Source organism: Cetorhinus maximus, chromosome 1 (genome assembly GCF_964194155.1).
Source record: "Cetorhinus maximus chromosome 1, sCetMax3.hap1.1, whole genome shotgun sequence".
NCBI classification, from domain to species: domain Eukaryota; kingdom Metazoa; phylum Chordata; class Chondrichthyes; order Lamniformes; family Cetorhinidae; genus Cetorhinus; species Cetorhinus maximus.
This window is the reverse complement of record NC_135879.1, coordinates 106,708,615-106,722,535: the sequence shown is the minus strand read 5'-3', so window position 1 is coordinate 106,722,535 and position 13,921 is coordinate 106,708,615. Positions and strand designations below refer to the sequence as shown.

The 13,921-nt window shown below is 42.7% G+C and overlaps 1 protein-coding gene across 2 annotated transcripts in view; it reads right to left on the bottom strand.

Annotated features, from left to right (window-relative positions):
* Positions 1 to 13,921, bottom strand: part of cc2d2a (coiled-coil and C2 domain containing 2A) — a 191,960-nt gene that overhangs the window by 66,549 nt on the left and 111,490 nt on the right. For both annotated transcript variants that reach the window (XM_078544962.1, XM_078544971.1), the window contains exons 22-24: positions 13,652 to 13,790; positions 6,926 to 7,129; positions 2,585 to 2,677 (exon numbers count right to left, since the gene is read on the bottom strand). In XM_078544962.1, coding sequence (XP_078401088.1) covers positions 2,585 to 2,677; positions 6,926 to 7,129; positions 13,652 to 13,790 — 436 coding nt within the window. The remainder of the gene's footprint in view (positions 1 to 2,584; positions 2,678 to 6,925; positions 7,130 to 13,651; positions 13,791 to 13,921) is intronic.

Genomic DNA, 13,921 nt, shown 5'->3' with positions numbered 1-13,921 from the left:
TCACACCTGATGAACAACAATACAGCTCATGATAAAGAGGCATACACAAGAGGAGATGTGAAATGGGTGCAATTTTATTTACATTGGTGAACATTATATACATGTGGTTAACACCCTTATCACCATCGTGCTCCTAACATTTCTAAATATTCCTAACCCTACCACTACGTCTTGGTGCATCCCCAATACCCATAGCAGAGTTGGAGGCATCCTGCTGACTACATTGACCGGTTATCTGTGATGACCTTGGCAGGTGTCATCTAGTGGGCTGAGACTTGGAGGGCCTTGGCCCGCTTTGAATGTCCTATGGGGCAGGTGCACCCTCCTCAGCCTGTAGAGCTGGAGGTGATGGGGTCACAGGAAGAGGGGGCTGGGATCAGCTGATCACTCCTGGAATCACCTGGGTGGATGGTCGTGGGGTGTCCGGCTGCAGATCCTCCTCCCTATGGCGCCTGGGGACCCTGGCTGACTCCTTCAGAAGGGGCAGCTGGAATGAGATTGAATTACCCCACTTCTCTCTCGCGTAGCTAGTGATGGATGCCACCAATGCCTACATCGATGAAGTGCAGTTCCTGGTGCAGTGCAGGACCTAGGTCCTGGGCCAAGGTCTTCATGGTGGCCGCCATCCTACCAGTGTTGAACTCGGTGCACGCAGGTGCTATTGCCTCAGGCTGAACCTGGCTTGTTGATGCCCTCGGGCACTTTCCAGTTGTGCCTATGAAAGAAAGTAGAGATAATTAGTGCGTGGTAGGCGATTGAAAGATAGATGGACTCACAGTATGGTTGTCTGAGGGGTGAGCTGGTGCAGGATCCTCATCTGGGTGTGCGCCACCAATCTCACCATCACCACACGCACGGTCCCTGTCCTCTTCGGCCAGCACAATGGCACGCTCCTCATCTTGGTTAGGGACTTGATTTCAGCCACTCTGCCCCTGGTCTGAGACCTCTCCCTCCTATTGTGTGCAAGCTTGACCTGCATAAAGACAAATGGAGAGAGTGTGAGCAGGAGACGTGCCAAGGCAGAGGGTAAGGATGCCTGCCATGTTTGTGCGGTTACTGGAGCTGTGCATGGGATGACAACGCAATCTACACAGGAGAGAGATAGAGATGTGAAGGTGCGTGTAAGAGAGCGATTGGTGATGGGCCTTTAGCTGGCAGTGTGGGAGATCCCTGTGGACTATCATCCTGCTATGTGCTAATGGGCTTGTGAGTGTGTGAGTTGAGAGTGCTGAGATGTTTGACTTACCCTGCCGGAATGGATGAGATCATTCATCCTCTTCCTGCACTGGATTGCAGACGTTTTCTGCGCTGTGTTTGTGTTGACCGCTGCTGACACCACCTCATAAGTCGGAGTGGTGGCATTGGTTGGCCTCCTCTGGCCATTACTGGGGTAGAGGACGTCCTGGCGGACCTTGACGGTGTCCAGCAGGTGGCCCAACGAAGCATCACTAAATTTGGGAGCAGCAGAATTCTTGCATTTCGGAGCCATGTCTTCCCTGGGGATGTCCTGGGCTGCTGACTTTGGAAAGGCTGTGTGTGGGTGCAGTTTAAATATGGCAGCGGGAGCTAAGGACCGCTGAGGCCACAGCTGGGAGAGAAAATCAGGGGGTGCCTGCCTGATATATCAAACATGTTTCCTGTTGATGCATAATTAATGAGACAGGAAAGGGACAATACAGCACGAAAACTGGTCATTGCGCCCAGTGAGGAAAACGCCGCTTTTCCCAGTCACCACTGCACTTAAAAGCGTGAATGGGAAAATCCCAACCTAGTTTTTGCCATATCAAATTATCCACAGAACTTAAGCCTTTCATGAAATTTCTTTATGCCTGGTACGAACACATTTAAACTGTATCCTATTCAACTCATTTTTATGTATATCACACTGTTAAATATATTTCAGTGTTTGATCTGATACTTCTCCCAAACTATTGATAATTCTTTTCTTCCATGAGCTAATATGCGGTTCAGTACTCTAATCTTTGACTCTGCGTTTTCATTTATGACCATTATAAGTTGACCCTGTGCTTAATTTCCTGATCTATATTTCAACTAAGCAAAACACAGTATCCGAGTTTTTGAAACTGTGTGTGAAGAATCAATTAATTTGCTCAGGATAGAAAATTAAGGGGTCTGTAATTGCTTATGTCTACTTTCTCATCCTTACTGAGTACGGGCACCACATCGGCCTAGCCTATTTTCTTTTAAAACGGTTTTGCATCAGTGCCCATTAATTCCTTCACAATGATGGTCAAAATCTTATCAATCTCCTCCCAGCCTTTTCAGCATGCTGGGTCAAATATCAACTAGCCGTGAAGACTTATGTTATTATTTTACTGTTGTGGAACTGAAAGAATTTTCTTTATGTTTAGCTCAGCCGCGTTTCTTATCTGGAATATTCATTCAATGAAAAAATTGAAAAAGTAGGCCCTTTTGTAAATTGTATCTATCACAGTAAATCATTTAGTCAGAGGTTTGATGGCCAGAAACTGTGCAATGTTGAACTGTATGTTTTTCACCGAAACTTTTAAAGTTTGATGGCAATGCTAAGTCCAAAACTAGGCTGCTAGCGTTATTAGATTACCTTCTGCAGGAATTTAGCTAGCAGTGCTCTGTGGGGATCAAGATGGCTTGTCATATCAACTACATCTTTTTCACGATGTTTCTTCTCATATTCCTAAAATAGAATAAAAGAAAGCACGAGGTACAAAGTTAGGTACATTTACGAATAGGTTCCTAAATTAACAAATTTTGCTCCTGAATATTTAGTTGACTTATTTCATCCAATTTTTCCTTCTGTAGAGTGAAACTCCTGCCAGACTGACTGAGCTCATCAACTCACCATTGTGCAAAACCATGACAGAATGTTGGTGCACCAAAGCACTACAGCAACAAGTCACCAGATAAAGTATTCTTCATCCATTGAGGTGACATGTACAGGAATTTTAAGTGCACATGTTACACTGGAAAACCTTGATATGGTTTACCTTTTTTCATTTTACAGACCGTAACCTAGTTTCACAGATTCTCCAGTCTGCTATTTGTATAAATCTCCTAGTTGAGGGGTAGCTACAAATTTGAAGCTTTTAAACTTTAAACATAGCTTGTAGTTACTGTAACAAAATTAGGGACCCTTGGGCCAGTTCCTTTATTTTACGGTTTTTCTTGCTGACCAGCACACACTGTGATAAGGTTATTAACTCCTGCTTTTTCTCCCCCAAGCTGCATGGAACATACTTCACTGGCCGTTCTGCTAAAGACATCATTTTGTGGCGTGGCTTTTAACTTTTGAACAAAAGTTAGGGTTTAATATGCTAATGTCTGTTGAAACACTGATGTCAATCTGAAGTATAATGCACTTGGTAGCTAGTTCAACAAAGCACCAATTATCTAAAAATCACAGATCATATAAAATATTTGGATAAATATCCTATGTGACTGGTGTGTACACATAGTTTAGAGCTGAAAGATGTGCAGGGTGAATATACTTTGTAGTCCCTTTGGTAGAAAGCTCTGCAGCAGGACACTTATGGTTGTTTGCCTGTACTTAGCTCGTCAGTCCATCTTGGGGTTAAAGAGTTAATGAGAGCTCATGATAATGTTTCATCCCATAAAATGTGAGCAACTATATTCATGATCAATTTTATATTGAGGGTAAGAACAAATTTGATATTTTGACTTTGAGGAATTTAGCAAAGTTTCTTATTACTGTAAAGATATTATTTGTATGCAATACTGCTCATTTACAGGTTTAATGTTAATAAATTCATCTGTTGGTTCATAACCTGAGCCACATGTATAAAATGTATATTCACATGCTTATTGAAGATGAGGAGATTATGTTGCAGCACATGTTGTATTCTAGTAAGCAGGTTATGCAGTGACAAAGGCAAGCTGTTCAATCCCTGGGTCTCTTTATGTTTATTTCAATGCTGGACATGTAAAAGCACATTCTAGTTCTTAACGGACTTGAGGTCCAGCAAGTCTATCATGCAGGGTTGACTTGGTTCTCAAAGTCCCATGCCAGCCATGCTAAAGCCTGATAGGTAGGATGATCCTAGCTGGAGATGCCATGTGAAACTTTCCAGTTGCCTGTTAAAGTGTGTGGTTTTAGTTGTTACACTTAATACAATAGGGACCTGTAAACATTTGCTCTGCTAGTTTACATAAAACTTTCTGAATTTAAGGAAATGTGATGTATCCCTATAACTAAGCTTACTGCATCCCTTACTGGGCAAACAGAAAAGATCGGTGCAGACTTTCAAGTGTATCAGGCAGTTAACTATGAAAATTTTAGGAGCTTTTTTAAAAAAGGGGTGGTGAGGGCTGTGTTATTTTCAGAAGAAACATACTAAGCTTGGCCACCTTCATCTGTTGCCTACTTGCTTTGTTTTGCTGGAGGTGAAGGCACAGGCCTTCCTCGACCTGAGTGATCGATGCTACGTCAGTGTATTCCCATTAATTACTTGCAACACTTGATTAGAAGCTGGATTTCATTTCAATTCTATTAACTTTTTAAAAAATATTCGTTCATGGGATGCGAGCATCACTTGCAAGACCAGCATTTGTTGCTCATCCCTATATGCCTTTTAACGGAGTGGCTTGCTAGGCCATTTCAGATGACAGTTAAGAGCCAACCACAGTACTGTGGATCTGGGCTCATTTGTAGGCCAGGTAAGGATGGCAGATTTCCTTCCCAAAAAGACATTAGCGAACCAGATGAGTTTTTACAACAATCGATGGCATTTTCATGGTCACCATTACTGAGACTAGCTTTCAATTCCAGATTTGATTAATTGGATTTAAATTCCACTGGCTGCCTTGGTGGGATTTGAACCAGTGTCCCCCGAGCATTAGCCCGGTCCTCTGGATTACTTAGTCCAGTGACATCACTACCTGACCACACACTCCCCAATTATTGGGATGTGAAATGGACAGAACTCACTTTTATTAGCCATACAAAACTACAAGTTACTAGTTTAATTTAACCTCCACTCCTAGGCAATTTACCAGAGTTTTCCAGCTAAGGTAGGTGGACAACCTGCAGGAAAAGAATACTGGATTAGAAAGTCCTCGCCTTAAAGATATCATTATGATCAGGGATGGTGAAAATATTTGTGACCAGTTCCACCAGCTCTCCACCCCTTCCTTGCAGTTTCCAAAATTCCAGAGGGAAGGGGATGGGAGCCTCTTGAATTCTCCATCCTAACGCTCTGGTCAGAAAAGGAGGCAGTGACATCACCTACCAGAAATTGCAACAGTTCTATCTCCTTTGGCCCCAACAGAATGCATGCCCACTTGCTTGCCAAGATAGTAGGAAAGTGACAAATGACATTTTGAGCAGGCATTTATCGCTCCCTCTATCCTCCGCTGAGTGAACATCTAGGAAATGTTGTCAATGGCACACGTCACCAGCTGTTTAATGCTAATAACTCCACCCCAGGATTTGGTCAATGTTCATTCAGGTTGTTGGGCAGAAATTAGAGTGCATCTCAGTTTCCATGGTGCAGCTGCCAGCGAGGGATTTATAGGCTCCCACTTTTAGGAAGTTTTTTTAATATCTAATCTTGAACATTTGAGTGACAATGACAAGCTCTTTGCCCCAATAGACAACAACATAAGTGCTCTTTACCATAGCAAACTAATTAAGAGCGGATTTCTCGACCAATTAGGGTGGTTGGTCTGGATGACGACGATAGACGATTAGACGAAGCATTTCTAAGTTAGTCCATGACATGCTTCAGAGAAGCTAACCAGGACTTGGACTTATCAGATTATATCACCCACAGGAATGGTTAGGACACTTTGGTAGACTGACCTCCAGGTCTCCCGCTCTTACCTGGAACTGCAGCTGAGGGGTTGCAGTGATGTGAGCTTTCCTCTGGATAGGAAGAAGAGGACAACTTCTTCAACTGAGAAGACATGGATGGAAGTAGCTGAGGATCGAAGAACTCAGGTGAGTGGGGAAACAATGTGAAGCGCCAGCCCCACACTCTGGTTGCACAGCATTCTCCTGCCCAGCACGCATCAGAACAACACACCGTGCAGCTCCACTCATTCCCCTCTTTGTGCAGGGACCTCACATTCCCATCTGAGCTGTCCACAATAACAGCCTTTGACCTCTCACAGTGACTATACACCAAAGTTGTCCTTTAATCCTCTGAACACAAGCCATTCCTAATACTCCCACCTCTCTGCTTTCTTGCTTTGCAAGAGAGGAGATCACAAAACTTGGCAAGAGTTAAGAGATGTGGGATGTGGGAGGTGGGGTGGGGGGAGGAGGGTGGATTGGATCTTCAATGACAGACACCTTGTTCGGCACTAGCAATGTGTGCCCACCTGGTTTACTGGGAAGGAGGAAGAGTGAAGCTGAAGGTAAGTGAAGTACCTTCCAGGCATTTGAAAATCACCTGTCACGCAGGGATAGCACTCTCTGACGCTCTAACAGAAGGAGTGCTTGCAAGGCAGCCTCTCAGCTTATCCATTTCTGTAACTATTCAGTGTAAATGATCAAAGCCTTCAAAGTTTGCCAGTTACACTCTCACCTTCTCCTCACTAGTGGGTAGGAGACACAGCCTGAGACTGCTCTCCTATTGGGAAAGAGGGCTCCTCTCAGATTGTCCCTTTTAACTGCCTCCACAATGAGTTTAATTGCCATCCCTCCACAGCTGTGGGGATTCCTGACTTTTCCATCAATCCGCCTCAGGAAAGATGGAAGGAGGTGGGAACATGTTGAGATAACTGTCCAATGGTGTTATTTCTAGTTTTCTCAGCCCCCAACCCAACTCCAAATCTGCCTTAAAGAGCCTAGGAAAATTTCCCCCATTAACTCTGGGTAGTTACTCCAGTACCAACACTATTAGGAACCATTATTGTATATAGGATGTTTTTCAAGAACAAACCCGTGCAACACCATAGATCATACCTGGAAAATCTTCTCAGAAATCTCGCGATCCAGAATTGGTACTTGCTTATAATTATGGAACTCTGCCACCTCTTCATTTCGGAGTTGCAGAAATCGGAATCTCTTGGACTTATTAAAATCTTCTTCTGAAACAAAGTTAAATTCTTCTTGCAGCTGCTCAAGCCTGAAGAAATCGTTGTCCTGAGCCTCAGCACCTGTCGTACTCTGCAAAAACAGCTTTGTTTGAAAATGCCCACAGAGACTTGATGGGCTGAATAGCCTCCTTCTGTATATGATTTTATAGTTCCTTTAGGATAAAGAAATGCTCTACAATACTTCACCAACAAAGAAAACAGAACCAAAGGCAGGAATTGGAGAAATTTGGAGTAGTAGCTCTCAATTGGCTAAAGAAATAGATTTTGAGGTTTTTAAACAGGTAAAGAGAGAAGTGGAAATATTAGGAGTCTAAGAATGGAATTCCCAGGGTAAGACTGGCAAAACCAACAGCTTCACTATTAGATGATGTGCAAGCAGGGAGTGCTTTGTAATGAAGGCTGGAATAAGAGAAACAAAGCATTTGAAAGGGCATTTAAGTTTGGAAGAGTTTGCAAAGCTGGAATGATGTAAAATCATGAAGGGGTTTAGGGGACAGAGTTTTGAATTTAATGTATTGCAGCATGAGCAGCCAATGTAGATCATCAAGGCAAGGATGGGGTTTACGTTTACTACAGGTCATGGAAGGTAAAGTATGGAGACCAAAGAGTAGCCAGGGCTGGAGAACACAGAAGCATATTTAAATGTTTCTAGGCTGGAGCTGAGTTAGGGGCAAAGGCAGGCAATGCTACATAGTTGGAAGAAAATGGTTTTGGTAATGGGTAGAATGTTGGGTTTACAGCTCAGTTCAAGGTCACAACAATGCCAAGACCGCAAATTTGTTCAGCCAATGAGAATGGTCAGGTCAGAGATGGTGTCTGTGGAAAGGAAGGAGTACCTTCAGTGTTGCTGATGTTGAGTTGGAGAAAGTTGTGACTCATCCAAGACTTGATATCAGGCAAGTACTATGACAAGGTAGTTGGGTGTGGAGAGGTAGACCTGGGCATCATTAGTGTATATTTTAAAACTGTTCTCGTACCTGCCAATGATGTTCCTGAGAGACGCATGTAAATACGGAAGAAGAGGCCAAGGGCAGATTCTTTGGGAACTCTTCAGGGAGTAGTGTAGGGGAAGGAAGAGAAGCCATTGCTGAAAGTGCACATTTGATAGTTAGGAACAGAACAATGCAAAAGCAGTCTCATGCTGATGAATGGGAGAGGTGTTGGAGGGTGCTGATGTAATTATTTGCATGGAATGTTGCTGAGAAGTCAAGAAGGGAGAATGCACCATGGCCAAAATTATAAAGTAATTTGCAAATTTTGGTGCTGTTAAGAAAGATCGAAAATGAATTGGAAGGATTTGAATAGAGTGTTCCAAAACATCGGTATAGAGCTGGGAGATGGTGACATGTTCAAGGATGTCGAAGAAGAAAAGCAAGTTGGAGATTGTGTGATGGTTCTTTGGACAGATGGGTTGAGGCTGGATATTTGGAGGAGATAGGGTGATAATGTTGGCTTTGGAGCGAGAGGGATAGAGTCTGAATAAAGGGAACCATTAAAATGTGGACTAGCATGAATGCCAGCAAGTGGATATGAGTGATCAGAAGTTAAGTGAGGAATGGGTCAAGGGATTAGGAGGTGAGCTTCATGGATAAGATGAATCCTGATAGGATTGGGGGAATACTGGTGAGAAATTTCAAAAAGGTGGAGGCTCTTGGTTGAAGTGGTGGGTTACTGGGGGAAAATTGGGGGGGAAAGAAGCTGAAAGGGAGCTGCATGAATTGTGTTAGCCTTGGAAACAAGGAAATCCCTGAAATCCTGACATTTAATGTTTGGAATAAGCATGGAGAAGAAGTGGAAGGAAATTGAAGTTTAAGGAGGTAGTTGGTTATAGAATGATGAAACCTGAAGTTGTCCTCACCACCATGGTCATCTTGAAGTAATAGGCAGTATTGACAGAGGATGACCAGACTGACTGTGTGCCCAATATGCTTGAATTTATGCTGTTTTGAATTCAGAAAGGTAAGAGGAGGTCTTTACCAAGGGAGTGGCATGGATGGGATAGAGTGATTTGCTGGGATCAAGAGTATTAAAGACAGTAGACATGGGGGCCACAGGTAAGAGAGCTGGGAATTTGTGAGTGAGTTTATGAGGAAGTTAGGAGAGAAAGTAAATACAAAAGGAATACGTGATTTACATTTCAACAAACCAGTATTGAATAAAGAAAAACACTGCAAACACTAGAAATATGAAATAGTCATTTGGTAGTTCAAATCTTGAGAATTGCTGAAAAAAGAGGCATTTTGTCGAAGCTTCTCATCTTCCACTCATCAGGACAGTTTGCAAGAATAAAATTTAAGGGAAAATAAATTTATTCTGTATGAAAACACAGTGCTAATTGGTTGGCAAGCGGACTCTGATTGGTAGAGGTGTTGTCATGGAGAATGTGCCAGTTGACGGTGACTGACAGTTAACTGCCAGGCATTGTTTGAAATTTAAACTGGGCAGCTTGCCCCTGATTGGCCAAGGCATTTCCATGAGTAATGAACCAGTGAATGGCTGTCACTTATGTTATTTTTAGCTGAAACAGGTGCAATAGAGTCATAGAGGTCACTGGTTCAATAATGGTTACAAGTGGAACATCATTTTATTGGGGTATCTCTCTTCTTCTAGAATCATAGAGGTCTACAGCACAGAAAAAGGCCCTTTGGCCCATCGGGTCTGCGCCGGTCAAACAAGTACCTAACTATTCTAATCCCATTTTCCAGCACTAGGCCCATAGCCTTGTATGCCATGGCAATGCAAGTGCACATCCAAATACTTCTTAAATGTTATGAGGGTTTCTGGCTCTACCACTCTTTCAGGCAGTGAGTTTCAGATTCCCACCACCCTCTGGGTGAAAAAATTCTTCCTCACATCCCCTCTAAACCTCCTGCCCCTTACCTTAAATCTATGCCCCCTGGTTATTGATCCCTTCAACAAGGACAAAAGTTCCTTCCTGTCTACCCTATCTATGACCCTCATAATTTTATACAACTGTGTGTACATGTTCTTCCTGTCTGCAAAGAACAGGGTTCTTTGTATTAATATGTGTAGCTTCCAGAACATGCAAATGCGTCACACTACTAACCCGACTGACAATCTTAAATTGGTTGTCAGTGTAATTCTTAGCACGCTGATCACACCAATCGCGGAATCACATCTAATGTTGGAGTCTGTGTTTTGTGTTTTACAAGCATGGGCTAGTTGGTTACGGACTGTACCTTGCCAGTTGCAAACAACAGAATGGACATGCTGTTTAATATGATCTGCCAGTCGTATTAAACAGCATCTTCAGGTGCTAAGAATTACGCTGACAACCAATTTAAGATTGCTAGTCAGGCTCACAGTGTGGCGCATTTGCATGTACTGGAAGCTACATATATTAATACAGAGGGCCCTGTTCTTTGCAGACAGAAAGAACATGTACATACTGTTTCAGCTAAATTAAAGAAGTGACAGCCATTCTCTGGTTCATTCCTCAGGGCAATGCATTGACTAATTAGAGTCGAGCTGCCTGGGTTTAAATTTCAAACAATGTTTGGCAGTTAACTGTCAATCACCATCAACTGGTGCATTATCCATGGCAACGCTTCTACCAATCAGAGTCCACTTGCCAACCGATCAGCACTCTCTCCTCATATAGTACAAATATGTTCTTTTCCCTTATGCTGTATTCTTGCGAATTGTCCTGATGAGTGTAAGATGAAAAGCTTCGATAAAATGTCTCTTTTTTTTAGCAATACTCAAATATGAAATAAAAGGAGCAAAGCTAAAAATATGCAGGAAGTCAGTCAACATCTCTAACGAGTTAACATGTTGGGTGTGTAACATTCATCAAAACCGACAAATTTCAATTGGCTGTGTCTGTCACCTGGGGATCTGTACTCCACAGTGTTTGAAATTAAGTTGAGTGTTTTTCTTCCAGCAGCAGCCTTACTTCAACATTGTGGATGATTAAAAAATATAGAAAAACAAACTTCAAATCAGTGTGCCATTAAATGGTAGGACAAGGATTCACACTTGAGATCCCCCACATGTTTAGTTCCTGCTGTCAGCCTCCTGTCAACCAAGAGCTTGAGGGAGGTATTTGATACTGTTACCAATTTAGAACTTTTTAGATTGTCAAACAAAGTTTGTCGTTAGCAAATTCATACTGTCTGTCCTTCATTAACTCTGACATTTCTTGTTCAATCTTGTTCAATTCTGAATTGCCGATTCACCTAGATTTTACCCACAATGGAGAGCCTCTCCGTCATGGCGAAAATGGTGGAAGAGGCCTGAATCCAGAAGTCTAGTCCCTGAACACAGTAACTACCATTTTCACGGAAGGCAGGAATGGGCCTAGGTTAAGATTTGTGCTTGCATGTTTTGCGGAGGCAGCTGCCCATAGAAATCAGCAACTGCCTCCAGTCACATGTGATTTTGGGGTGAGAGCTGACTGAAACCCGATGTGCACAGATTAGACCTGGTAGGAGCAAGTCTGAACTTTGTGGGTTTGTTTAGATAGCCAGGGTACCCTTTTGGAGAGGTAATTTAAAACTCCTGCCCTTTAACTCTTTGAAAAAACTGTCTGGAGTATTAAAAAAATGATCGCTTGCTATTTAACTCTGTCTGTTGACATACGCCTTAAGGTTACCATTACCAGATTAGTGCTGCGTGACTGATTTCACAATCATCCATTATCACAGTAAGGTACCTGCATGTCACAGCTTGAGTAACAACTCCAAGTGGTTATGGACTCTTAGAAGTGGAACTTCAAAGCTTGGGTAACTAGCGAGAATTTAATCCCGTTAAAACTATTTGCACTTGATTGTTAAAATAATAGGTCAGTTGTAATGTTGCACATATTGAACCAGCTTGAAAACTGGTTGCAACCTCGTCGCAGCATTTTCAGAAGTCCCAATGGGATTGTATGGCAATCAGACAGTTAGCTCCCTGCCATTGGGACTTCTGGGCCTTTAAACCTGCCCGCTCTCCAACTAGCTAGCATCTTTTCAGTCCCGGCAGCGCTAATGGGAGATCACCAGGGCCACTCTCAGTAGCCCTGGTGGGGAGAAGGCAGAGGGGTTCCGTTGTGAGCGCAGGGTGAGATTTGTCAGTGGGGGTGGCCCTTGCCTCTGTGGCACACAGGGTACCCGATGGGTCTTTTGGTGACTATCTTATATTGATGGGCACTAGTTATGCTCTTCCCCACAAGAGGAAATAATCTCTCTTTATCCACTATATCAAAATCTTTCAGGATTTTAAAGACCTTTATTAGGTTACCACTTAGCCTATTTTTTTTCCAAGAGAAAAGAGACCCAGCCTGTCAATCCTTTTCTGATGAGTATACCCATGCATTTTTGGTATCATCCTTGTGAATCTTCTCTGCCCCCTCTCCACTGCCTCTATATCCTTTTTATAATATGGTGAGCAGAACTGCACACAGTTCTTCTAAGTGTGGTCTTACCAAAGTTTGTTCAAGATTAACATAACTTTGCTGCTTTTCAATTCTATAATCATAGACAGAAAGATATCCCACTCCATGAATGTGCAGTTAGTTTTTGATTACAGGTAAAACATCCCGCAAGTTGCTACCAGTTAAGCTGGCATGATTCCGTCATCTTATGCCAATACATAGTGCCACTATTATTTCAAGGACTCAGAAGGTTGAATGGATGGCTGCTGGGGTGGCGGGGGGTGGGGGGGACAAAACTATTCACTATAATCATGGCTGTTTATCTCACTGACCAAGACACAGGTATCAAGGCTTAAATACAGCACACCAAGAGCATCCTTAGCAGGCTCAGGTAATTGGACCAGAAGAGGAGTGTTACAGTACAACTCAATAAAAATGTCCAAAATTATTGCTGCCTGATGAATCAAACATAACTGCTTTCAAATAGGCAGGAAATGATTCAGAGGTGCTGCCAGGCCTGCATCTGAGTTGAACTTGACCCATGTTCAGAAGTCAGTTCCTTTACATACTTTAATGGTGCTCCAGCACATCAATTCCTTGGAATGCCACAAGGTTCTGAGTATCAGGCACCAGCCACAATGAAAGGGCTGCTGAAGCACCGTTCCCAATGAGTGCCCAGTGATTGGAATGCTACTTAAATACTACAGACAAGCTTTGGGAAGGCCTCTCATTTAAAATGATTTCTGGGACCTCAATGAGTTCTGTGCATATCCTAAGAAGATGCTTCTACTGTACTGAAGTGCTGCATTGAGGTGGATGAAGCACATCAGGCATGGAGAAGCCTCAGGATTCTGTGCCCAATAATGTAGAGAGGTGCCACCTGATCTTCTCCAACATCTCAGGCACAAGTCATTGTATTAACAATCCCAAAATGTAGACCACCTAGAGCCCAGACCATAAATTACCCTTTGTATGTATTCTTGGTCTGTTTGGCTTGGAGCAACATAGGATGTTGCTTTTAACCAGTAAGCTGTTTGAAAAATTAAGCCCTTCGAACAAGCAAAGACTATTCCTATCATTTATTCATTAAAATGTTATATGTTGGGCAGCTACAATTTGGAGAGATGAGGCCATGGTAAATATTTGTACCAGTCACCGAGGTTCATAATGCATTTGAGATACAATATTTTCCTTGATTTACCCAACATAACTTACCATTATTAATTGCATCAGAGCTGCATTGCTGGGGTCATTTGGATCAAGCCTGGACTCTGCTACCCACTTAGCCAGTTTCTTCATATCTGTTAATCCAGATGCTCCAATAGATGATATGGCATCCATGTGTTTTAAGGTGCTAAAATAAAAAGAAATGCACAAAAGTGCTAAGATCTTATTAGCAAGCAGTTCTTCAAAACAGCAGCTAGTGAACAAAAGCCACGCAGACACAATGTATATTTCTTGGAATTGAGATGTTCGTGTAAATGT